Below are 26,935 nucleotides of genomic sequence, written 5' to 3'. Positions count from 1 at the left end.
TAAGTAAGTGTCGGCTATGATTAGACAATGTCTGGAGATCATTTTCCTCAATCTTGACTCCTAATAAGCTCTTGGTGAAAGATAGTTGTTATTTTTAGCTTCTTTCTCCTCTACCATCTTAATCCCCTTCATAAACCCACCTGTCACTTAGTCCTGCAATTACAATTACCTTTAAGCACCCACTAATCCCTCCCCTTTTGTTGCTAATCTGCTGCCACTAATAATAAAGGTATATATAATTTTCTTTAATGTTGCTCTGATTACTCTTGCAAATTAAGTGAAATGCACAGAAGACAATAATTCATTAAGGAAAAAAAAGCATGATTTTTTATTTTAAAACTTCTAAATTAGATTTACTGAGAAATAGGCTCACATTGTCTTGCTCTGTAGGAAAGGCACCAATACCAACTCTAGTTGTGTAAGCTTTCACAACTCCATACACTTCTCCGACATTTTGAGGGGGCATACCCAAGCCAGTACAAACACCTCCAACTGTACAGTTCGAAGAGGTTACAAAAGGGTAAGTTCCTAAAAATAGAAACAAACAGTAAAATATACACAAATGACAGACATTATTTTAAAAATTCTGCATTTGAGTATATTCTAGGTATTTGACAGACTTATGAATATAACTGTAACCACCCTTTCAAAGCCTCGATGTTTTATTCCTGATTCCTTTTGTCTGTAGAGAGATAAAAACATAGGTGGTTAAGCTACAGCTGTAGTGCTTATACTAGAGAGGCTCCTTGAGTACATGCAATTACTTAGCTCTGTTTGACAGGCACTCACCTAATAGACTGCTAAATAATTTAATGCCAGAACTCTGGTGTTATTCTACTATGCAGACTTATATATATTTTAACACTCTCCTGTTAGTTTAAAGCAAATTTATTTTACTCCCCGATACAAATATTTAAGGTGCACCAGCAACCTGGAGTGACAACAGTACACTAAGAATTTTGTGGTATTCAGCATTTTCTGACCTTTTGATCTGTCTTCAGGGAATAATCCCAGAAACGACAAGAGTAAGCAAAGAGTGGTGTACTTCCCCCCCCTCCCCAAACCCTGGCCCCAAGATCCTCTTCATACTTAAACTATTCACTATGCTAATTAGACACTGCTTTCTTTCCAGATTGGATAGGCATATTATGGTATCAAAAATACATATCTACTATACAGAAATACACTTCAATTGGCTTACTTGGAGTCAAAAGCCAATGAAATGCCAGTAAGAGCTGAGAACAATCAGATTTATCCTGAAAGATCATGTTTAGATGAAAAGGCCAACAAATTAGGCCAAGAAAGGCAGCAGTTTGAAGACGATAGCATTAACCTTTTGAAGATGGAGGAAATGCTCTAAATCCACTCAGAATCTCACGTCCAGGGAGTTAATTAAACAGACTTCCATAGATCTTAGGATGTGCATGTTTAATAACAATGTATATTAGCTTTTGATTTTTTTAAAAAGGCTGAGTTAAAGGTCCTTTCAAAGGATTCATCTAATCATCTTACAGTTCCAAGGAAATGAGGTCTGGAATTGAACCATAAACCAAACAACAACAAAAAATCAGTTTATAAAACCCAAACCCACTGACCCAAATAGTGATTTCATTTTTCTAATGAACTGCAGAACTTAACACAAAATATTCCTTTTTTAAAAGAAGGGTTAGTATAAGATGACAAACTTTCATCATTCCTGAATATACAAGCGAAAAGCCTTATTTTAAAATCCTTTAATGCTAACATTACTTATTTATATCTTAAGCAATTTAGGACTCAGTTAAGCTCCGCATAAGTCATATCTCACTTACCAAAATCAATATCTAGTAGTGCTGCATTTGCACCTTCTACCAAGATTTTCTTTGGTGGTCCATGTAGAGCCTCATATAGGAAATAAACTCCATCTCTCACCATTGGTTTAATCCTTTCCATATAACTCTATATACAAAGACAAAAACCAAGTTCAACGTATATTAATAAATTTACAATGAAACCAATATGAGTAAAAATTACCTGACTTTGACAGTGAAAACACAAATGCAAAGTAGAAAGGGATTGGTGACGGTGCTCACCCTACTGCAACATTTGGATTGGCTTTGGTCTCTCATGCTGATTCTCCAGAACCAGAAAAGAGACACTATTTCAAGAAAAGTAGAGATATGATGAAATTCAAAGGTTCTATTTTAACCTCACTGCAAATAATGATGACAATCTTCCGAATAGCCAAGTACTCATACTTCATAAACCAGCTTTCAGGAAAATAAACAAGAACTGAATATATTACATTATGCTTTTATATTTTGTAGGTATTAGAAAAGCAGCATTTATAGCCCATATAACCATAAGCTGCATCAAGGTTTTTCTCAAAATGTGGTGAAGGCCACAAGTGACACTGCCAAGCATGTAAGTATCAATAATTGACTACTAATATTCTTTTATTCTTTTCCCATTGTACTCCATTACAGTAAAATACCTTAGCAGTATTACTAGTAGATAATATCAAATGCTAACATACACATAAGCATGATAAAACTTTCTCAAAACACGTTTAAAGTATTAATAATACTGCTTAATTTTAGGAATTCAATTAAAAATATAATATAAACAAGAGTTTCCCCAAGGCTTATAGTATAACTACAATAAAATCTAGTTTCAACCATGTTTAAATATTTAGCCAGACTAGTATGGAAATTCCAAGATCCACTCATGAACTCACCTGAGTATGTTATACCTGTTGATGAAAATATAATTCCCCCCTTGGCTCTAGTCCCCAATCTCATGCTTCTTCCTGTTTTAGTCCTTTTTTTTAATGCCTGAAATGACCGTACCATTCATCACAACCCTTGTTCCTTAAAGTCTTGGTTCAACATATAGTAGTCCCCCCCCTTATCCTAGGGGGATATGTTCCAAGACCCCCAGGGGATGCCTGAAACCGCAGACAGTACCAAACTGTATACATACTGTGTTTTTTCCTATACATACATACCTATGATAATGTTTAATTTATAAATTAGGCACAGTAAGAGATTAACAAGAACCAATAATAAAATAGAACAATTATGACAATATACTGTAATAAAAGTTATATAAATATGGCCTCTCTCTCTCTCAAAATATCTTACTGTACAAATTTAATGTCTTTTTCATCCTAAGCACTTATCATGCACTGTTATACTTTTGCAGTTTGAGGTTCAACAGCAAAACTAGCACAAATTTCTTCTTCCTTCTTCACAATTTCATGGATAGAAGAAGTTTCATTCTTACTGTAGACCTTACCAACTCAGCATATGATTTTTTTCTCTTTACTGATTAAGTTGAGAACTTTCACCTTTTCACTTAAAGGAAGCACTGTATGGCTTCTCTTTGGTGTATCCAAATTGCCAGCATCACAACTCTTGTGCTTTGGGGCCGTTAGTAAGTAAAATAAGGGTCACTTGAATATAAGCACTGTGATACTATGACAGTCAATCTGATAAGTGAAATGGCTGCTAAGTGACTAATGGGTGGGATGCATTGGACAAAGGGATGACTGACATCTTAGGCAGGATGGAGCAGAACATCAAGAGATTTCATCACACTACTCAGAAAGTCTAAAATTTAAAACTTATGAGTTGTTTTGCAGTTGACCATGGGAAACTGAAACCATGAAAAGTGAAACAAAGGATAAGGGGGGAATATTGTTTATCACCTATTAAGAATCTTCTTACCTAATTCTGGTCATTATTATTCACCTACTTTACTTTCATTCAGAACATGTATGAAATAGAATTGAAAAGATATACTTGTACTTTAGCACGTAAATATTTCCAAGTTGCTAGTAATAAATTTAAAATATTTGTTGCATGACAGAACGAAAACAAAATGGCAGTCTATGCCAAGCAACAATCCATACACTGAAATCCAAATACCTAACATTTATAATGTTCCTTGGAGGTCATTTTTTTTTTAGAAATTTAGTGAGTGGCTAGACCTAAGGCCTGCAACAATTCTAAAATGATATATCAGGTATGTAAATTCCTATTCAGTTCTGGAATTGATGTCATACTTATTTAAGAGTGACAATCAGACACACGAGAAGCAGCTTGAAACTCACCAAAGATTTTGGAAGAATGGAAGGGTGGAGAGGATAGGCAGCTTGACTACTGACTAACTCAGGCACCAACTGTGGGCCTAATCTTTGGCCAATTACCTTACTTGTCTCTTAAGAGTACAGTGCTAAAGAAATTGACTCTATGGAGTAACAGTCCTAAATGGGCTGGTGGGTTTTAAAAGTTATCATTTCTTACTTGTCCCTTTGTTGATCTATTCCCCAAATTCCTATGAGTGATTTTTATATAATACAAAGCTAGTCTTTTTTTCTGCTCAAAAATTATTCAATAGCTAAACTCCCTATCACTGCATATAAGACCAGCATAAGACCAATGATTTGCTCCCTACTTGTCTAACTTTATTTTCAGGTACTTTATTCTTGCTCCCTGCTCCCCACTCAATATTTTGTTTAAGCTACATCATGTAAAGTTATTTAAACATGCCACATCCTTTTAGGCTATATGCTTTTAGACTTAAAAATACAAATTCACTTCACCATTTCTTACCTATAATACTTTATACATATCTGTGTGGCACTTATTAACCACATGTTCTTCAATCTTATATTTTCAGTTCCTAATACAAAGACTGAATGAATGAAAGATCTAGATGCCAATATGGCAAACGAGTTTTAAAAAGGACATTATAAATGTTAGAAAGCATTACCTTGAGTTTTTGTAATTCACCTTCAATGTCTATTTCCAAAGTGGGGTATATAGATTTGTACTGGTTAGCCAAAACTTTGAACCTGAAAAATACAGATAAATCAAGACCTCAGCTCTGTTTAAAAATATTCTGAATAATTTCATTTGATTCAAATGGTTTCCAGAGATAAGTGGTCTTAATAACAATCCCCAAACTGAAGTTACAGTCTGAGAAATAGAATCTAATAAAGAAGATAAGTCATATGAATAAATGATACACTCAAAATATTTTTTACTGATAGGGATATCAACAATATAATTAAGGTGAGGGGTGGGAGGAGCAGGGAATGACTGAAATCTGTAACCACAAGACTTAAATCTGAATTAACTATATTGTACTGCATGAAAGACAAAAGAGGACGGTCTAAAATGACACTTTTAAGAGAGACAGAGGCAGGCGTTAGCAATTTGTCTCTAATATTCTCAGTGGAGGTGTCCCAACAGTGAAGACAGACAAACTGCTGACTGAAAATGGATACAGCGAGTGATCTTTGATGCCATCTGTTATTAGATGTGACCAACTAACACCTCATCACTGAGTTACCATACAGTTTTTGGATGATTATCAGGTTTCCCATGGAGATTTTTCTACAGAGATTAAGTGTCAATGGGGCATTTCTATTTTTCAAGGTGAGCTTGATAAGCAATAGTTCACCAGTACCTGAGAGACTAATTATTTCCAGGTGGGAGGACACAACAGAGTCTTTGGACCTGAAAATCCGAGGACCCTAGGCTGTGGTGATCCCACCAGAGCACTGCCACATCCCCCTGGAAACATCTCTATTTCTCAGTAAAACATTCCAAACTCCAATCCTTAAATATAATTTTGGCTTTGTCTTTTTGGGTTACTGATATGATATCAACATCATGTTGTTTTCGTGAAGTTAATTTCAAATTAAGGACCAATTCAAAAGTAATAAAAAGTAACTTTAATATTTCAAATGAAACAAAAAAGCCAACTACCACTACTCAACTAGAATACTGATTTTTATCAATTTGCATATTGGGTTTTAAAAATCCTAAAAATCCATTTGCTCTTTCCATTTTGAAATACAAGGTAGTTACCTCTCAGAGAAGCCATCAAAGTCAGAAACAAGATCACACATCCTGAGTCCACTCCGAGCAGCTTTGGAAGAATAAACTGGGCCAATGCCCTTTTTTGTGGTACCCAAACTTAAAAATAAATCAAAACAAGCTCTGAGTTAGAAAAGAAAGATGCAGTTCTTATGCTCAGATCAACACAAAGAATGAAATTTTTATGCTATTTCCTTTATTTTCACAGTCTTATTGATTTTCTCTGAAATCTGAACAGGATATCCTAATAGTTATTTTTCTTAAACTTCTGGCCTAGAATTTAAACAAAAAAGACTAGATATGCTTAAATTGCACATACACACACACACACACACAAACATACTTTTTTCCTGCTTGTTCTTGTCTCTGTTGTTCCTGGATACCATCAGCCGCTTGATGAAAATCAAATACTGAGGGGGAAAAAACAAAATCAGTTGTTTTGAGACAAAAGTAATACAGGAAAGCAACATATATTGCATTTTAAATTACTGAAGTTATAAATTCCTTAAGCCTATTTTCTTTATGACAAATTGAATGGATACATTTTAAAAAGCAACAATAATGGTAGGAGTGAAGATTATAATGCTAACTGGTAATATTAATATGAAAATATGCCTGATCATTCATTCCTATTTATTGCAATCTATTCTATTTTTAAAAATGAGTCCTTAAGAGAGTAATTCTGGAGTACCCTACTCTACAATTCTATAAAGCTCAGTTTACTAAGATATCCTCTTGAAGTTCTGGACTCCAGAAATCTAGGGATTATGTTATCTCCCTCTTCCTCAATGGTCCCAAGCTTCCATCATCTCTCACTAAAGCTGTAACCTCCTAATGAGTGTACCAATTTCCACTCTTGAACACCTCTAATTCCTACGTTTCAATGCAGCCACAGTCATCTTTCCAAGACACAGATATATCACCACTGTTGTCTTTAAAACTCAGTATCTTTCTATTGCTTAAAAGAAAAGGCCAAAACTATTTTACATGGGCTCCTTGTAGTCTGCCCTTTCATCTTACACTATGCTCTGCCCCCTTTCTGCCCTCCCATACCATCATACAGGCATTAAGTCCTTGGCTCCAAGGCATATGCTTTTCCTGTCTGAATATGCCTCTATGCCTTCTCTCTCTTCTCTCTCCCTCTCCTCCTCCCCTTCCCTCTCCCTCTCTGTACTGTTTTCCCCGAGACTACACGAATTTACATTCCCACCAATAGTGCACAAGGGTTTCCTTTTCTCCACATCCTCACCAACACTTATCTCTTGTCTTTTTGATGACATTCTGACAAGTGTGAGGTGATTATCACATTGTGATTTTCATTTGTACTTTCCTAATGATTAGTGATGTTGAGCACTTCATGTACCTGTTGGTGATCTTTAATGTCTTCTGTGGAAAAATATATGTTCAGTTCCTCTGTCCTTTTTTAAATTGTTTTTTTTTCTATTGTGTTGTATGAGTTCTTTATATATTTTAGATATTAACCCCTTATCAGCTATATGATTTGTAACTATTTCTCCATTCTGTAGCTTGCCTTTTCATATTGTTGATGGTTTCCCTTGCTGTACAAGTTTTTTAGTTTGATGTAACCCCATTTGATTATTTTTGCTTTTGTTGCCTTTGCTTTCAGTGTTAAATAAAAAAAATCATTACGAAGACCAATGTTATGGAGCTTACCATCTATGTTTTTTTCTAGGAGTTTTATGGTTTCAGGTCTTAGGTTCAAGTCTTTAATCTCATTTTGAGTTAGTTTTCGTGTATAGCCTAAGATAGTGGTCCAGTTTCATTCTTTTGCATGTAGCACTCTAATTCTCCCAACACCATTTATTGAAAAGACTGTCCCTTCCCCATTGTATATTCTTGGCTCCTTTGTTGTAAATTAATTGAATACATATGTGTGGGTTTATTTTGGAGCCCCTTATTCCATTCCATTGATCTGTGTGTCTGTTTTTATGCCAAAGCCATACTGTTTTTTAAATTACTATAGCTTTGTAATATAATTTGAAATCAGGAAGCATAATGCCTGCAGCTTTATTCTTTCTCAAGATTGCTTTGGCTATTTTGGGTCTTTTGTGGTTCCACACAAACTTCACAATAGTTTGTTCTATTTCTGTGGAAAATGCCATTGGAATTGCACTGAATTCCAATGTAACTGAACACACTGAATTCCAAATGCACTGAATCTGTAAGTGCTTTGGGTGGTACGAACATTTTAACAATATTAATTCTTCCAATCCATAAGCATGGAATATCTTTCCATTTATTTGTTTCTTCTTCAATATCTTTCATCACTGTCTTATAGTTTTCAGTGTACAGGTCTTTCACCTCCTTGGTTAACAGAGTACCCTTTTCAGGTACTAGAAGGCTCTGTATAATAAGATACATGCTGATTAAAGGAGTAAAATATGTGTATACCATTTGTGCCGCACCTTCTATATTATGTGGTATGTTAAAATGTTTACTTTTTTCTATGACATGGATTCTAAACCTTGGCTGATAGATCGCTATTATATACTATAACGATTAGTTCATTACCATGTTCCTATTTTGGTGCCCAGCCTAGCCTTTCTCATCTACGTTTGAGAGGCCAGAATAGTTCTTAAGAGCTGTTTCACTAAACTCAGACTTTGCAAATCAGTTAGGACAAGATTGAGACCTTGGAGTACGCCACTTCTTTTGAATGAAAAAGCATTTGCATTTCAGCATGTTTTATTTTTTATGTTCAAAGAAGTTACAGAGGCAACTGGCAAATCACAAATAGCTGTTGGAAAGCAGGTGAGCCAAGTACCTTGCCATAGAGTTAATGTTTTCTTAGGTTTTTCTAGGTTCCAGGAAGCTATGAGTACAATCAGAATCATCACTTTCATGAAGCTTCATCATGGCATGGAGCCTTAATACCACCTCAACTACCGTTTTTGAAAGAAGAGTCTTTGTCTAAAGTTGCTCGAATATCTCTTCCATTCTCTACAGCCTAGATACTGAAAACACAAAATGCCACCTTGGGGATTCAGTCTAATTTTTTAAATTAAAGATAATTGTCTACCTTCAGTAATTAAGTTTTATTAACACCATCTTATTATTTTTTAATTATCATAGTTAAGTTTTATTAACACTATTTTTATACTGTATTAAAGTGTCCAGTGTGAGCCTCAGGACATGTAATAGCCACTTTGCTTGCTTCTCACACCTTCTCAGGTCTTTTTTTTTTTTTTTAAGTTTTTTTTTTTTCCTTTTAATATGACCACTTTAAGTCACAATACAGTACTGTAATCTATAACCTCAAGATTGTACAGCATATCTCTAGACCTTATTCATCTTGCATCTCCTTCAGGTTTTTACTCAAATGTCATCTTCTCAGTGAAACCTCCCTGGCCACTTTATCTAAAATTATAGTTCCCCACCCACCTCCTCCAAATGCCTGACACTACTGGTCTCCTTTCTCTGATTTACTTTTTCTCCTCAGAACGTATCACTATATACCATGGTACATTACATACCTGTGTTCCCTACTATAGCTCCATTAAGGGACTTTTATCTTTTCTACTGCTGAATCCTCAGTGCCCAACACCACACCTGACATAGAGTAGGCTTCCGATAGCTGTTGAATCAAAGGACAGACACCCAGCAAACCTTGGATTTCAAATGCTTAAAAAAATTTTAAACTCTCAGTCATTTCTCAGGTCTCTTTTCCTCAATAAACATCTGTTATATTAAAATTTTGTTATGAGATTCAATGGGAAGGGGCACAATTATGATGTAATAGATAGTTCTTTGCATACTTGCTTAAGTATGCTAATGTAAAGAACTGGCCAACAACTTAGTCATTTTTAAATTTCTTTAAAGGAAAATTAATTGTTTAAAGCAAAAATATTAACAATGTATTGTGGAGTTTATAACAGTGTAGACATGAAATGTATGACAATAATAACACAAAGGACTTTACAAGGAAATGCAAGCATTTTGTTGTAAGGACCTTAGGTTAAATGTTACATTATTTTAAGGTAGATCATGAGAAATTTAAAGATGCAGACTATAAACCCTAGAGCAACTTCCAAAATTCATAAAACAAGAGGTATAGCTCATAAGCTAATAGTGGAGATAATATTTAAAATATCAAATCCCAAAGAAATCAGGAAAGAAGAAAAAAAAGACAAAAAACAAATAGAAAACAATGGGCAGATATAAATTCAACCATACTGCTAATTAACTGTACTAGAAGTAAATGGTCAAAACATTCCAATTAAAAGGCACATTGTCACAATGAATATGAATAAAAAGCAAGGCCCAAATACATCTTGTCGACAATAAATGAGCCATAAATATAAAGATATAAATAGATTAAAGATTATTAGAGGATGGAAAAAGATACACTAATCTTAAGAAAGCTCTAGTGGCTATATTAATGTCAAAGTAGACTTCAGAATAAGAAATATCACCATAAATAAAGAGGACATTTCATAATGATGAAAGAGCTAATTCATCAAAAACATAATTTTAAATATACATGCACCTAACAGCTTCAAAGCACACAAAGCAAAAACTTAGAGTTGAAAAGAAATTAATAGACAAATCCACAATTATTGTTGGAGGTTTTTAACATGCCTCTCTCTCAGTAGCTGACAGAGCAAGTAAATAGAAAATCACTTAGGATACAGAAGATCTGAACAATGCTATCTTCCAATTTGATTTAATTGACATTTAAAGAACACTACTCAACATGAACAGAGAACATATTCTAAATGCATGTAGAACATTAATCAAAACAGGCCACGTAATAGGTCATAAAACAAATCTCAACAAATTTTAAAAGGCTAATATTGTACACAGTATATTCTGTCTACAACAAAATTAAATTAGAAATAAATAATAGAGAGAAATCAGGAAAATCTTCCAATGTTTAGAAACATAAACATCATATTTAACTCAAGGATTAAACAGAAATCACAAAACATTTACAAAGTATTTTCAACTGAATGGAAATAAACATACAAAATGTCAGTGTTTGGAAATGCAATTAAAATAGTGTTATAGAGACATGTATAACTTTAAATGCTTATATTAAAAAAGTCTAAAGTAAATAATCTAATAAGCTTCTAAAGAGGCTAAAAAAAAGAGAGCATATTAAACCCAAAGAAAGTAGAAAGAATGGACTAATAAAGAGCTGAAACCAATGAAATAGAAAATAAACATAATCAAATGCTTATTCTTTGGGGAAAAAACTCAAAATCAATAAAATGGAGAAAGCTCTAGTTAGACTGATCAAGAGAAAATGAGAGAAGATACAAATTACCAATACCAGGAATAAAAGGACATCACTGCAAACTCTACAGAAATTAAAAGGATAATATACAAACATTAAAAACCTTATGCCAATAATTTGACATGTTGGATGAAATGAATACAGTCCTTGAAAAAACATAAATTACCAAAACTGACACAAAAAGAAACAGAAAAACCGGAATCTCTCCATATCTGTTAAAGAAGTGGAATTTATAACTAAAAACATCCCCTCAAAGATTCTAGCCAACATTTAAAAGGAAATAATACCAACCCTACATGTACTCTTTCAGAAAAATGAAGGCACTAAAACTAAAGAAAACTACAGGCCAGTATGCCTCCAGATGAAAAAGTAGTACATCTTGGTCAAGTTGGGTAGGGCACCTAAGTTAGGTGCTGGGCATATTTATGAATAAAACAGCTAAAACTCTTTCCCACATGGGCACAGCCTTGTGTGAGACGTTGTTACCGATGGGGGGACTAATGCCTGGAAGACAAATAACTTGCCAGAGGACACAAAAACAGCATTTGGATCCAGATCCCTAAAATTCTAAACCCTGTAATTCTATTATACTATACTCCATATCACCCATCATACTTTGTACTGACAATCTCAGGATTTTATGAGAAATTTTTAAAATCCTTGGAAAGAATTAATATTTTTAAGCATCTATGTACCAGACTAGGTTTTGTGCTTAGTACTGAAATGAGAGTTCTAATGCCATAATTACCATGGCACTTAGAGAACTGTCCTTTCAGTCCTATGGTAAAAGAGTCCCTGAAGCAAACATGTGAAGTGGTTACATAGCAATGATTCTCAGCAATTCTCTAGTTAGTTTGATTTGATTTTTTGATAACATTATTTACTTCTTTTTACCATTTCAGAATTGACTGTACTAAAAATACATGTTTCTTATAGACATTTTAATAACACATGTTTTTAAGAATACATATATTATTATACATATTACTACTAATATCTAAATTTTAGTCAGAGCTATCCTCTCTGGGCTCAGTTCTCCTCTAACAGAAACACTTTCCTTTAAGAATATAAATTTATGGAAAAGGAAAAACCATTATTAAAAAATATAATAAACTTAAAAATTTAAAAATTAATTCACATTTGTTATAATTTAAACCACATTACTTTCCTATTACTCTGGTCCTTTGACCCCTTTGTATTAGTATTTTCTTTGGTTTTTGTACTCTAAAGTAATTAAGTAACTTGCTTAACCACTGTGCTACGTTCAAAATGCAAACTGTCAAGTGACAACCCAAAGCATTTATAATGAAAAAAGGTGGAGAATCCAGACAGGAACACAGGTATCTCTCTTAACACCATGTTCTTTTCAACAGATTGATATCATCAGCATATATTTACATCTACACATAGCCGAACTACTTACCTGATTATGTGCTTTAATGTTATAAGTTACTCAAAGAGTACATACTAGGTATTATGCTATTTTGCAATCCTAAATTGTGGTATTCTGATATTGAATTTCACATAGCAGATGACAGAGGACCATTACAAAGTTCTGAAGATAAGTAGTGGCTTTCATCATTTATTCACAAGACAGAGGCAATGAATACCAAAAGGCTATACATAAAAACTAGAAAGTTAAAGATGACGCATGTGAACAAAATAAAGTACATATAAGGTTAATGATTAGTGAGTGTAAGCAGATAAAAAACACTACAAAAGTAATGCACAAAAATATAATTTTCATCATATACCTAAGAGACTGTCAGTAAGAAAAATAATACAATATTGCTTCCTATATTACAGCCCTATAGTGATGATATGTAAAAGTTTAAAAGTACTAAGGTAATAAACAAAAAATATTTTAAACTACATAGGTGACAGGCTGAGTATGATTCTCTTTTTTAATCAGAAGCTTAAAATGGCCAACAAACATGAGAGATTTATAACCTCCTTCCTCATAAAAGCAAAATGAAACCTTTTTGTCCTCATCCAAATTACATGTTATTATTTGGGACTGCAAAGCTTCCTACTTTCTTTTTTTGTCTAGTGCATCTACGCTGTTACTCTGGAAATATAAATTGCAGTTTTGCTAAAAAATAAAAAACTATGAGCTCTTCAAAGAAAAGGTTCAAACACAAGTATAATTGATAGTTAATATTTTCACAGTTTAAATAGGTGAAATACAAATGACTCACAGCCTACTTTGTTTTATGGAAAATACAGAAGTATGTATTCTTTACATTTTATCTAGTCACACTAACAACTAGCAAAGTCTTCAGTATGGGAATACCAATCTACTCATGGACAACATATACGATAATATGAACTAATATAAAAGTGTTTTGCAGTGGTAATCACAAATTGTTCTTTTCAGATTTTATAGATTAAGAAGCCTATGGCAAACTATGAAATGAAAAGGTAGTTTTCACATAAAAGCTGTATGTCAATCCAGTACAGTTTACTTCAAATAAGTTATTTTATTGATTTCCTAAGACTATGCATAGTATTCAAATCTGTGATTGTTATTTGGAGGTACTGTCACTTGGCTGATAAATACTCTTAAGAAAAGTTTGATGGTGTTGCCTCTTAAATGGAGGTCCATGCTAAAACTACAGAAGCTACTGCCTCAGAAGACATACATATTTAAATACAATTTAAGAGTTCTAATCAATCACAGAAGTTCTTACATGGTTTATAGTTCTTTCTCTTTCCTGGCTATTGCCTCTTAATCATGTCACTGGTAATTAAAAATGCTATCACTTCAGAGATAGGATAATAACAGGGAAACAAACTTCAAATATACTGGTGGTGGTTGAAATTAATTTTAGAATCCAGTTTGTTGTAACCAATGGAGGAGAAGGCTAGTCTGAATAAAATCTGCATCATTTAAAAAGCAGTATTATTACATTTTAGGTACAATGAATCACTCTAAAGACTTGCCCGATGGGAGACCTACTTTTACATGAGAATTAATATGTGCAAATAAAAGCTCTTTGTATTTTAATGTGGCTTATTTTTTAATAGAAGTAGCGATGTCTCATGAAATACTGCTTAAATTATTCATCTGATTAGCTAATTCTTCAGAAATAGGTAAATTTTAACCTAGCCCTTATTAAAAACAAAAGAAAAAAATGAATAAGATTCCATGTATCTGAACCCAAATATTACAATTCATCCTACTTAGTGTTCAGTAAAATTAAAGACAAATTGGCTACTAAATGCTTTCATGTGATGTTTCTGATAAAAAGATAGTTATAAATAAATGAATTACATCCCCCTTACCAATATGAGCTCTGTCAGATATGATAAGCCTTTTTTCCCAGCCTTCCAGACCTAGAGGGAAGGGATAAAAAAGATATTTAATTGAACATTTTGTATAATAATTTTAAAATCTTAATTTCCTTAGAAATACACTGTTTAAAAGTGTTTTTCACCTAAGTAGTCATTTTAGCATCTTTTCTTCTGCATAGGAAATATGTTTAACAAGAATTTTCTCACCTGTCATTCATTATAAAAAGTCATTCACAAATTCTTTCTAAATGTTTTGCTCTAAAAAGCTCCAAACTCAAGCCAGCCATAGCCACATAAAATACTTTTAGGAATCCAAAACAGAAATGGTAGGAAATATCATTTTGTTGGGGCGGGGGGGGGGGTGGGATGTGAGGGAGTGGGGGTGAAGTTCAAAGCAAGGGGAGAATTTTGAGAAAAGGGAGTTAATGTGGGGTATGGCACCCTTTCCCAAAAGACAATTATAAAAAGTGTGATTAAACAAAATAATAAAATGTTCTAATTCCTCCAAAGTACTATCAATTACTGCACTTATCACACTGAATTATAAGAAGATATATGTGTCTCCCCACTTAAGTGTGAATGCCTGAGAGTAGGGGCCATGAATTTTCATAGTATGGGGTCTGTCATCCAATAAATGTTCAAGAAAAATGATTGTTGAATGAATAAATGAATGAATCTAAATATTCTTCTTTAAAGAGAGTAACTTAGTAGGCTATATGCATTCTAAGGATAAGCCACCGAGCCCTATTTTCAAAATTAGTATTTGAATATTAAAAATTAGTTGTTAATTTTGATAATATCCAAAGATTTGTTTTACAAATATTCCTTATAGATTAAAGAAGTTATTAAGCCTCCCCCTCTATAGCTGTTTTTGACATGTAACATGTATTCTAAAGTTTGCTTACGGAATATTATAACAAAATATTACAAAGAAACTCAATAAAGTAGATTCAGCTGGGTTAGATAGGCCAGAAGGAAAAAGAGTAGGGCAAAATTGTAAAGGGGATGAAGGACAGCAGAGAGCAGCAAGGGAACCTCAAGGTGACCAATTAAAAAGGCAGACACAACACACAGGTAAAAATGCAGGGAAGACAACAGAGATAATAGCAAGACAGGATTCTGTGAAGTCAGATTTAGTTGTTAGGAACACTTGAGGATGAATTGCTACTTTTAAACGTGAAAAATAAACTTTAACGATGTAACAGAATTTAGTTCTTTAAATATGAGCTAAGGGAGAACTACACTAATGATTTTCCTCAATTGTGTATCATTTGCATTGCCACATTCCCCTCAAACCCTAGCAAGGCAGCCTAACTGAATGTAAACCGATTTATAAAAATCCAGAAGAGATTAGAAAAGGGAGGAAATCAAGTCTTTTTTTTTTTTTTAAAGATGGAAGTGGATACATTGCATAGAAGAAGGATTTCCCTCATTTGGAGGCAGGGACCTAAAAAACCTCTTTTGTCCCTGGGTTGCAGTAACCAAGGGAGTTCCAGATCCTCTAGGAAATGAGACTAAAAGTGTACAAAATGGGCTACAGTGGCTTTCTGACTGCCTTAAGCTAATTTTTGGCTTGTGTAGAAGTGGATGCTAACGAGCACAAATGACAAAATGAACTCCTGAATTTCCTAGAGTTTTGCCACCAGCATATAGTAATTCTAGCTACCTAAAGTTTGCAGATGACCAATATGTAAAAAATCAGGACTTACTCAATGACCTTGTTATGTTTGTCTTTGGTTTAGAACACTGATTATAATGAATAAAATTTAATAACTGACATTAAAAATTTTGTCCTACAATAATCTGCAATTTTAAAGTAGAAGACAAAAATGTTAAGTTTTTCTGGAATGAGAGCCCAATAATACTTTATTTAAAAAAAATAATAACTGGCTGCCAGACAAAGCAGACTCATTCTTTCATACCTTTTCCTTTTTGAACATTTTTTTCTGCTTCTTCAAACAATCCAGGTAGATGAATTACCACACCATTTCCTAAAAATAAAAAAAAACACAAATAAGCAAATCCCAAATTTAAACATCTATATTTATAATATAGACATACATCTTCAATAACCCTTTATCTAGAATAGTAGAAGAGTGAGGCACTTTGATTAGTAGGACATTCTAATTTATCAGGGAGTTACCACAGAAATGATTCCAAGTTTTAAACGGTAGTATAATGTAAATACATAACAGAACATAATACACAGAATGTAAAACACTAAAACTACACTCAATATAATTTGAAATTTCTTTGAAACAAAGTGAAACTATTATTTTGAAAGAAACTAGTTATATAGTTTTAGGCAAACTGAACAAGATCACAGTCTTTCAAACTGGGGACTCAAAACCTATTAGTGGCCATAAAATCAATTTATTGGCCTGTGATGAGCATTTTTTAAAATAAAAGACTAGAAGAGAAAATATCAGATTGCATCTTATGTTATAAGCGTTCAGAACCAATCCATGAAACACAGACCTCTTGTATTTCTTACTATGCTTCATAGTGTTTGGAAAACTGATTTGATGATCTAACACTTTGTTATAGAATTAAGATTGCCAATAATCAGAAATAAATGCAAAGTAATCATTCCAAAAAAGTTATTAGTGCTAAATGATCTAAAAGAGTTGTAAAACAGCCAAAGTTAGGTATATTCCAGAAGGTACCACTGTCAAGATTAATAAGCAATCAATGAATCATTTGATTAGAGATTAAATAAGTTTAGATTATGAAAAATAAACACTATTATCAATTGGGGGAAAAAAGTCCCTAAGTTCAGTATACATACTTACCAATGAATGCCGTAACATTAGGATTAATTATTCCACTAGGTAAAAGATGAAAATCATACTCCACAGAATCTACAACAACGGTATGGCCAGCATTATTTCCTCCCTGAAATACAAAATTGGGAAAAATGAACCTGACAATAAATATGACAAGTAATATTTTTCCTTCCAAAGTGAATTAACGATCTCCTGCTAAAATGTCAATAAGGCAACCCAAGTATTTGCCATGAATACTTATTCTTTACAGGCTTTACAATAGTTTGTCTATCCGCTCTCCTTTCCCTACTTGAACGGTTATTCCTAACAGGATCTGGAAATTGGAGAGTTCAGGTTTCTGGAAGATAGGAAGACATATCCCTTTTTATTTTATTTTATTATTATTTTTTTTTGGCTGGGTTGGGTCTTCATTGCTGCATGCGGGCTTTCTCTAGTTACGGCGAGCGGGGGCTACTCTTCGTTGGGGTGCGCAAGCTTCTCATTGCGGTGGCTTCTCTTTTCGCGGAGCATGGACTCTAGGTGCGCGGGCTTCAGTAGTTGTGGCACGCGGGCTCTGTAATTGTGGCTCGTGGGCTCTGGAGCGCAGGCTCAGTAGTTGTGGCGCACAGGCTTAGTTGCTCCGCGGAATGTGGGATCTTCCCAGACCAGGGCTCGAACCTGTGTCCCCTGAATTGGCAGACAGATTCTTAACCACTGCGCCAACAGGGAAGTCCCATATCCCTTTTTAAAAGAGAGAAAAAAGCGAACAAAGTACAGGGAACAATTAGTTTGTTATTCTGTTTCCGGCACTATGTGGAACATGTAGCAATCTAATTAATTTTCCATGATATTTACCTTAAAAAAATCCTTAAAATAGAAAAATCTATCCAGTTATCCTAACTTGATATAAATATTCATATAATTCTCATTGTGCTAAGAGTGTGTCAAGCAACTTTGTGACCTAAAATTATTATTCTTACATGGACTTATCAACCAGGATATCTCCCAAGTAAATCCCTCAAATATTGGTTATCCTGGAGAATAATTTTTAAATTTTAAAATCAGTCTCATGAGTTTGGTTAGTGACCGATTCCTTGAATCTGCTAATCTCTGGCTAAAGTAATACACTGGGTCAAGGAAACTCTAAAGCTGAGAATCATAGCATAAACCCATGGTGAAACTTCCACTCTATGAAACAAAATGTGAAGTTGAATTCTAAAAATTAGGTACAAAGGAGACTGAATATTAAGTGACCAGATAATATTTCTAATTTCTAAGTTTAAAAAGCATGGGGAAAAGACACAAATCAATTTGATTATGATTAAACTTCTACACAATACTAACAAAACTTTTAAAATAAACAACAAACTAGGAATATATCTGAACAAATAAAAGGTTTAACAACATCTTTGTGGGACATTTAAAAAAAAAAACCAATCAAAACGATATCTCCTGAGGATGACTAGTTTAACTTGATCACAAGGCTATTTGACAAATGTATTTTACTTACTTTTACCATCATCATCATGAATTCACAAAAATGCCAGAAAAATAGGTCCTGCAAAAAAATCTTCAAAAAAGCAAATACTTATTTACACTGTGTTTTGCACTGTACAGAGCAAAGAATTCCTTGCTTAAAGACTAGTGAATGTCGCGTAAATTAAAAAAAAAAAAAAAAAAAGACTTGGTGTTGGTGGCCTATAGTCCAACAAGATAACACGTAGATGACAAGACACAGGAAGGATGGAAGTGGTAGTGTTAAGCAATACCTCCTTCACTTGATACCATCAAGGCAACAGGTGAATATTTTTTACTATTTATTTTTTGTAGGCAACATCTGCATATGATACAAAAGGCACAGAAGGATGCACAATAAAAAGTGAAGTCCTTCCCATACTCCACCCTCCCCCACTTCCCTGCTAGAAGGCTGCTGTTACCACCAGCTTTTTGCGTCCTTCCCTAAGTAATTTTGCATATACAAACACATATTTATACATTGTTTTATTCCACCTATACAAATGGTAGGAAAGAAACACACCTGGGCAGGTTGCTTTTTTACTTAACAAATCTTGGAGCTCATTCCATAACCTTGTAAACAGAACATCTTATCCTTTCAACAGCTGCACTACATTCCTTTTTATATGCACACATAATTTATTAAACTGGTCCCAGAGAAAGGCATTCAGATTGTTTCCAACCTTTTGTCATTATTAACAATGTTGCAATACACTTCCTGGTACACACTTTACTATTATTTCACACTTGGCAGGTTTATCACCAATCCTGACAGAATCTTAAAACATATATTACATAACAAAAGAATATATTGATCTTAACTTAGTCTTTTTTAAATAACCCACAGGACAATTCTTACTTGGTTTTTACGGTTTTCCTTTTACTCTATCCCTCATACCAATATTAGTCTTTTTATCACAACTTTTTATGATTTAGGAAACGTCCCCCAACTTTTCAGGAAAAATCTTTTCAGAGTATGAAGCTCACTAAAATTTCCTCAAATCCTAGGAAAGTGTTAATTTGTTATTATAACTATTTACTCTAAATTGTTATAAAACACTACATTTAATGAATTTGTATTAAATTGTTAATAGTATTGGCGACTTTGAGACAAACAACCAATAAAGCATTATTATTTAAGCAGAACCAGTTTTCTTTTTAATCCATCATTTGCTTAATATAAAAAACAATCTACTCTGTAATTTTGATGTAGACCTTTAAAGTAAGTCTCCTTTACACAAAGTTATTTTTACAGATATACTAATCATTTGGTGAAATAATTATTAACTCGGTTGTTCTTGTGTGTAACACAGCCTACTACTCTCTTAGATAATATCTTACCAAGACAGGAAGTAATGATGGAAAGATAGTGGCTGATATGGTTGTTTGTTTGAGGCAGGTGGTTGTGATTGGCGATAAATGACTTGAGGGCGATAAATTGCTTTAATTCTTTGAGTCCTTCCAAGTTTACATACAGGTGGTGGTTCAGGCTGGAAAAGTTCAGCTGCGGAAGGCTTGAAATCACACTTTAGTGAACAGCTTGCTCACTCAAACACTCACCAAGATTTTTCAATAACCAATGCCTTATTAAGGATTACTATATGGTTTAAATCCCATTTAAATTGTTAGACTGAGTAGGAAAATATGGTAAAATAAACGCAAGAATAACCCTAAAATTTTCCTATTAAGGAGTTAGGGGAGAAAATATTAAGTATATTCAGTCACTAGTGCCCTAAGAGGGAGTTGGGGTATAATAGCTTCTAATCTTGAAACACTCACTGTGCAGAAAAGAGTCCTGAGGTGAACGGAGAAGGAGCTACTCACAAGGAATTTCTTGACAAATTAAATCTACATATATAAAATAAGTTTGAGTATAGGGTCATTTCCCCAAAAGCCCCAGATAAAGCTTCAAATTTGAAGTGCCTGCTTGGATGTTAACCTAAAATACTTATAAATTGTGTGGAATATACAAAATTCTTCTTGGGAGCTCAGGAAATTGTCCTGAAACAGAGGTCCATGGAAAGGTCACATGTTATTAGCAGTTAGCAAAACAAAGAAGTTTCAATAGGACCACCACTGCCAGCCTCACCCAAACACCAATACCCACTACGAAGTTACAAGGGCAGATACAGTCCTCCCTCCATATCCACAGGAGATTGGTTGAAGGACTCCCACAGATACCAAAATCCACAAATGTTTAAATCCCTTGTATAAAGTAGTGTAGTATTTGCATACAACCTACATGCATCCTCAAGTATACTTTTTTTTTTTTTTTTTTGTGGTATGCGGGCCTCCCTCCGTTGTGGCCTCTCCCGCTGCGGAGCACAGGCTCTGGACGCGCAGGCTCAGCGGCCACGGCTCACGGGCCCAGCCGCTCCGCGGCATGCGGGATCCTCCCAGACCGGGGCGCGAACCCGACTCCCCTGCACCGGCAGGCGGACGCGCAACCACTGCGCCACCAGGGAAGCCCCTCAAGTATACTTTAAATCATCTCTAGATTACTTATAATACCTAATACAACATAAATGCTACGTATATAGTCGCCAGCATGGCAAATTCAAGTTTTGCTTTTTGGAACTTTCTGGAATTTTTTTTCAAATATTTTCGATTGATGGTTGATTGAATCCTTGGATGCAGACCCCAGGGGTATGGAGGGCCAACTGTACTCTGAACTGCAGGCTCCCACATTTGTGATGGAATGCTTCTCACATGGGCAACTCTATGTAGTATATACCAAGATAAGTAGCAAGGACATACCTGTTTAATTATGCTCAACAATTCTCCTAAGTAGCACTGGGAAGCCCAGATAAATGATGGGAGATAAATATATCCTTATTTCTACTGATACTTTGAACAGACTCCCCAAAGCAAATTTGGTAAACTATCCTCCCAGATACAATATTAATCACATACTAAAAGTTATATGTAACTACCTCTTGCTGCTTTGCTAAATTCCCATAACACTTATGATCCCAGTCATTCATGCAGCATTTAACAAATATCTCTAATTATCATAGCTGTATATTTTATACTACTTAACTAAAAAAACAAATATGTTCAATTAATTGTTATACAAACCAGGAGCTGTGGAATAGTAATTAATGTTGTTTTCCAGATCAATTATTATCAACAGAGAAAATATTTTTTAATGAATCTCAGACGTCTTAATTTTTGAACATTTTTAATTTTAAAATATCCCATCTAAAACCCCAAGAAACAAACCAACCAGTGGAGCCCAAAAGTGGCTGCATAGTGTGTGGCAAGTCTCTTTGAGGAAAAACCTAAGTTTATAATGCCTTATAGGATATTTTTTCTTATATTAAATAACAAAAACAAATGTAAAATTCAGTGGGGATAGATGTGAGATGATCTTTAAGTACAAGGGCTCACTACTTCTCTTCCCCCGCAGCGACCAGTAAAGTTCTATGACATTGTTAATACTTATTTGATATGGACTGATTAATTTTAGGAAATAAAACTCTACAAGTCTGAGAAAATAAAGCCATTCTATAGCCTCCCCAAAAAGAATAAATGCAAATTAATAGTATTAAAGAATATATCAAAAAAAAAGAAATCCAGTCATCCAATCAGCACTCACCACAATCACACAAACATCCCCTAATTTGGTGTTTATTTTACCTATTTTCTTTGACCATTATTCTTACATTAAGATTGAATGTAAATATTAAATAAGCTTCCTAATGACCAGGAAAAAACTGTATCTCGTTGAAATAAATTAGAACATTATGATGGGGGCGGGGGGGAGCAGAACAAAAATTCTGTGTTTCAAAGATGAAGAACACGGCTTCCCTGGTGGCACAGTGGTTGAGAGTCCGCCTGCCGATGCAGAAGACACGGGTTCGTGCCCCGGTCCGGGAGGATCCCACATGCTGCGGAGGGGCTAGGCCCATGAGCCATGGCCGCTGAGCCTGCGCGTCCGGAGCTTGTGCTCCGCAATGGGCGGGGCCACAACAGTGAGAGGCTCGCGTACCGCAAAAAAAAAAAAAAAAAAATGAAGAGCAAAGTTTCTTGTATACACTTTTAGTTTTTAAAAAACAATACAGGGGCTTCCCTGGTGGCACAGTGGTTGAGCGTCCGCCTGCCGATGCAGGGGACACGGGCTCGAGCCCTGGTCTGGGAGGATACCACATGCCGCGGAGCAGCTGGGCCCGTGAGCCACAACTACTGAGCCTGAGCGTCTGGAGCCTGTGCTCCGCAACAAGAGAGGCGGCGACAGTGAGAGGCCCGGGCACCGCGATGAAGAATGGCCCCCGCTTGCCACAACCAGAGAAAGCCCTCGCACAGAAACGAAGACCCAACACAGCAAAAATAAATAAATTAATAAACTCCTACCCCCAACATGTTCTAAAAAAAAAAAACCAGTATAGCTAACTCTCATTATTTTAATTATAGTTAAAATAATAAAAACCTACTTAACACCAAACATTCTTCCCTCTAGAAAAGCACTAGAGGTCTACAGTGATATTAGAAAACAGTTTACAAATGAGAATCACCCTGAATTAATGTTTCCTCATTTCTTAATTTTCCCATATGAAATTAACTGTAGGTCAGCTATACCTTTTGTAGGTTCAGTCACTCTGCTTCCCTTCCCCCTCACTTTGTAAATCATAGTAATCATCCCCTCTGGCCACAGTAATTGATCCAGACAGGGAAACCTGATCCAAGCTTGAGCCAATCAAGCTCCTCCCTCTTGGGAATTTGATTTTTCAAAGTCAGAGATGGCTATCACCTAAGGGAGCATCCTAAAGAGAAAGGCTGCCAGTTCTGGCTGCTGAGATCCCAGGAGCTGTCTGCCTTTGTCTCAGGCCACTCTAAGGTTTAGCCATCTTGGTCTTCCTTTAAACATACTGGCATTTTGCTTAAGACAATCTCTTTCCATTGCTTGCAGACAAAGAATCCAAATGATTCACAAAACAAACTCATTGCAACATGGTATGTATACAGCTGGCTCTCTAAGTTCACATCTTGTGCTAGTAATAACTGAATATAAAATGATTAACTTATGTACACCTGAAACTAACTGGAAATCAACTATACATCAATTAAAAAATGATTAACTTCTAAATTTTAATACGTATGCTGTCAAGAAAAAAACCTCTAAAACATGGTACTGCAGGATACAGGGATGATATAATATTATTTAGTATTTAGTTATTTTGTAACTGTTCTCTTAAATATCATAAGGCATTACAGACTCATGTTTTTCCTCAGAGACTTGCCACACAATATGAAGCCACTTTTGGGCTCCACTGGTTTGTTTGTTTGGTATATTTCAAAAAAAATAGTATTTAATTCTTTTATATTGTTTCCATGTGTACTTCCCCCCCCCCAATTTAATTTTAAACTTAAGAAAGTCAGAAGACAAGTGTTTTAAAGTTTCTTTCCACCACTCCTCAGAACCAGAGGCTGTCAAGCCCAACTCTAGAATAAAAGTTTGGATCAGGAAATGTTGATATGTGTAAGTTTCTAATTAAGAAGGTCCAGGAGAGATTTAAAAAAAAAAAAGGAAAGAAAAAAAAATGTAGACAGGAACAAAATGACATTAGTCTGCAAAAGTGACTCCTGAGTCTTAACTTCTTAGTTTGCTCCTAGGTCTTCCTCTTCCCAAAATCACTCCGGCAACTAAGTGAGTTTCTGCTGGGAGAGGAGATGAAGGCAGTCAGTGTTACAACCCGAAACAATGATGTCTCTTTTTAGCAATAGTGTTGTGGGCTAACAATTTCATGCACATAGCCAAGAGGCATTTCTCAGGCCACTTAGGCCTCTAAAATAGTATGTGTCTTCTCTTTGTCCTTTTTGCTCTGAATACATGAACACTGTACAGTAATCACAGAGCTCAAAATGAACATCAATCAAGAAGTCAGAGTAAACACTATGGATTACAGCAGAGCACAGCAATGCCTCAGACCCCATGCCTTTGAACTACTCCAGCAATCAAAAAAGTGTTCCCACTTCCTACCTGTCTTCAAGCTTCTTAGAAACCTAACAATCTTTTGAGTCGGTGCTTACTACCTGTGCTGTTTTTCTTGATAAACACTGAAAGGCCTGTGTCCCTTTCCTGATGAAACACTTCACTATTTGCCAAAACTAAAACATATAAATCCACAGCAATGAAGCAATTATAAACAAGGATGACTATTCTTTTATAAAAACATTCATATAATTGCAATTAACTTATGATTTCAAAGTAGAGCAGGTTTAAGTTACTAGCAGTAAGTTAATCAAATTAAACTATTCAACAGTAACCAGACACACTAGATAGGAAAACATATACAGGGTATCTGAATTTCTTTTTAGCAAAGACATCCAAGTATACTGCTCAGTTATCTCTTAAAGGCTTACAGTATCTGCTTTACCTTACAGTATTATGGTTACCTTCCAGTTTCATACACAGATAAATGTCACACAAATGACAAAAATCTCAAGTACCTTGTATTTTGTACCTTAAATTACCATTATAAAACAACTTCTCACGTTCCTAATTAAGAAGCTCTAGACTCTAGGTACCAAACTCTAATATACACACTTACTAAACAATGGTTAGAGATGACCAGGGTCATAGTCAGGAAGATCAGATATGCAAGCAAAAAATGCATAAACCAATAATGTTGTGCAGCTCTCTAAATGCTTGATAAAAATTCACTTAATCATTACATTTATGGAGGTATTTTCTTAAAACATTGAAATTGAACTGCAGATTTCAAGTCAAAAAAGTTTTCTCTCATGAATAAAATTCTTCCTTTAAAAGGGTTTTTAAAAGCTTGATACAAAAATCCCATTTTTAAAAATTTCATGGGACCTTTTATTTTTTAAAGAGGAAATTTTATTATATTGAATTAAATATAATTAAAAGTTGGTCCAGTGTAAAGAACCATTCCATCTTGGAGCCAAAGTAGCATGGGAACTGTCCTCTATTTACTGTTTTCTTTTTTTTCTTTTCTTTTCTTTCTCTCTCTTTCTTTCTTTCTTTCTTTCTTTCTTTCTTGACTGACTGACTGACTGAAGTATAGTTGATTTACAGTGTTGTGTTAGTTTCAGGTGTACAGCAAAGTGATTCAGTTATACATATATATTTTTTTAAAATAAATATTTATTTATTTATTTTTGGCTGCGTTGGGTCTTCATTGCTGCACACGGGCTCTGTCTAGTTGCGGCGAGCGGGGGCTACTCTTCGGTGCGGTACACGGGCTTCTCATTGCGGTGGCTTCTCTTGTTGCGGAGCACAGGCTCTAGGCGAACTGGCTTCAGTAGTTGTGGCTCGTGGGCTCCAGAGAGCAGGCTCAGTAGTTGTGGCACACAGACTTAATTGCTCCATGGCATGTAGGATCTTCCCAGACCAGGGATCGAACTCATGTCCCCTGCATTGGCAGGCGGATTCTTAACCACTGTGCCACCGGAGAAGTCCCATACATATAAATTTTTTTCAGATTCTTTTCCCCTTATAGGTTATTACAAAATATTGAGTATAGTTCCCTGTGCTATACATACTTACTGTTCTTTTCAATTGCTTTCCCCGGACAATACTGAATACCTCAATATCCCTTTGACGTTAGATAAAAGTATTCTAATATCACCAGTCTTCACTTATTGGTATGTAGCTCAACCACATTAATCTTTGGTGTCAAAATTTGACCTAGTCCCCAAAAGATACTATAAGTAGATTTGTATTCAGTTACAGTAAGTAAGCTATTAACTATATTATCAATTTACCAGTTCACTCTAGATTTGTTCTAGGCAAAAGTTTTTCCTAGAGATACGGAAAACTACCAAACTAACCCACCCATTCTCACCAAAATTAAAGAAACAGAATAATATTGATCTGATACTGAGATGACCTCATATAACTTTAAAATATATGCCTCAAAAATAGGGATAATGGTATATTATATACACTAATACAATAAGTTTAAATAATGAACAACTTAGGACATCCTCATTGACCAAACTTTGAGATCTACTGCCCTCAACACGGAAAAACTATTTACTAGAATCACAGGGCATTCAACTGAAATTTGCTGAGGAAATACACAAAAATGATACAATTATCAGTTATCTATTTTCTCATAGATACAAGAAATAAGTCTAAAATAAACTAGTAAAGCCTTTGAACATAATGGTACGTGAAAAATACTAGCTAAAAATACTACTTAACAGGGCTTCCCTGGTGGCGCAGTGGTTGAGAGTCCGCCTGCCGATGCAGGGGACACGGGTTCGTA

The 26,935-nt window shown here is 34.8% G+C and overlaps 1 protein-coding gene across 1 annotated transcript in view; it reads right to left on the bottom strand.

Annotated features, from left to right (window-relative positions):
- ADSS2 (adenylosuccinate synthase 2) overlaps positions 1-26,935 on the bottom strand; it is a 40,141-nt gene that overhangs the window by 8,904 nt on the left and 4,302 nt on the right. The window contains exons 2-9 of the mRNA XM_007118624.3: positions 17,211-17,313; positions 16,341-16,409; positions 14,410-14,460; positions 6,211-6,277; positions 5,859-5,966; positions 4,756-4,837; positions 1,812-1,938; positions 374-528 (exon numbers count right to left, since the gene is read on the bottom strand). Of these exons, the coding sequence (XP_007118686.1) occupies positions 374-528; positions 1,812-1,938; positions 4,756-4,837; positions 5,859-5,966; positions 6,211-6,277; positions 14,410-14,460; positions 16,341-16,409; positions 17,211-17,313 (762 nt within the window). The remainder of the gene's footprint in view (positions 1-373; positions 529-1,811; positions 1,939-4,755; positions 4,838-5,858; positions 5,967-6,210; positions 6,278-14,409; positions 14,461-16,340; positions 16,410-17,210; positions 17,314-26,935) is intronic.

Source organism: Physeter macrocephalus, chromosome 4, assembly GCF_002837175.3.
Source record: "Physeter macrocephalus isolate SW-GA chromosome 4, ASM283717v5, whole genome shotgun sequence".
In the NCBI taxonomy this organism is placed as follows: Eukaryota; Metazoa; Chordata; class Mammalia; order Artiodactyla; family Physeteridae; genus Physeter; species Physeter macrocephalus.
Note: the sequence above shows the minus strand (reverse complement) of the source record. Positions and strands in the feature narration are given on the sequence as shown.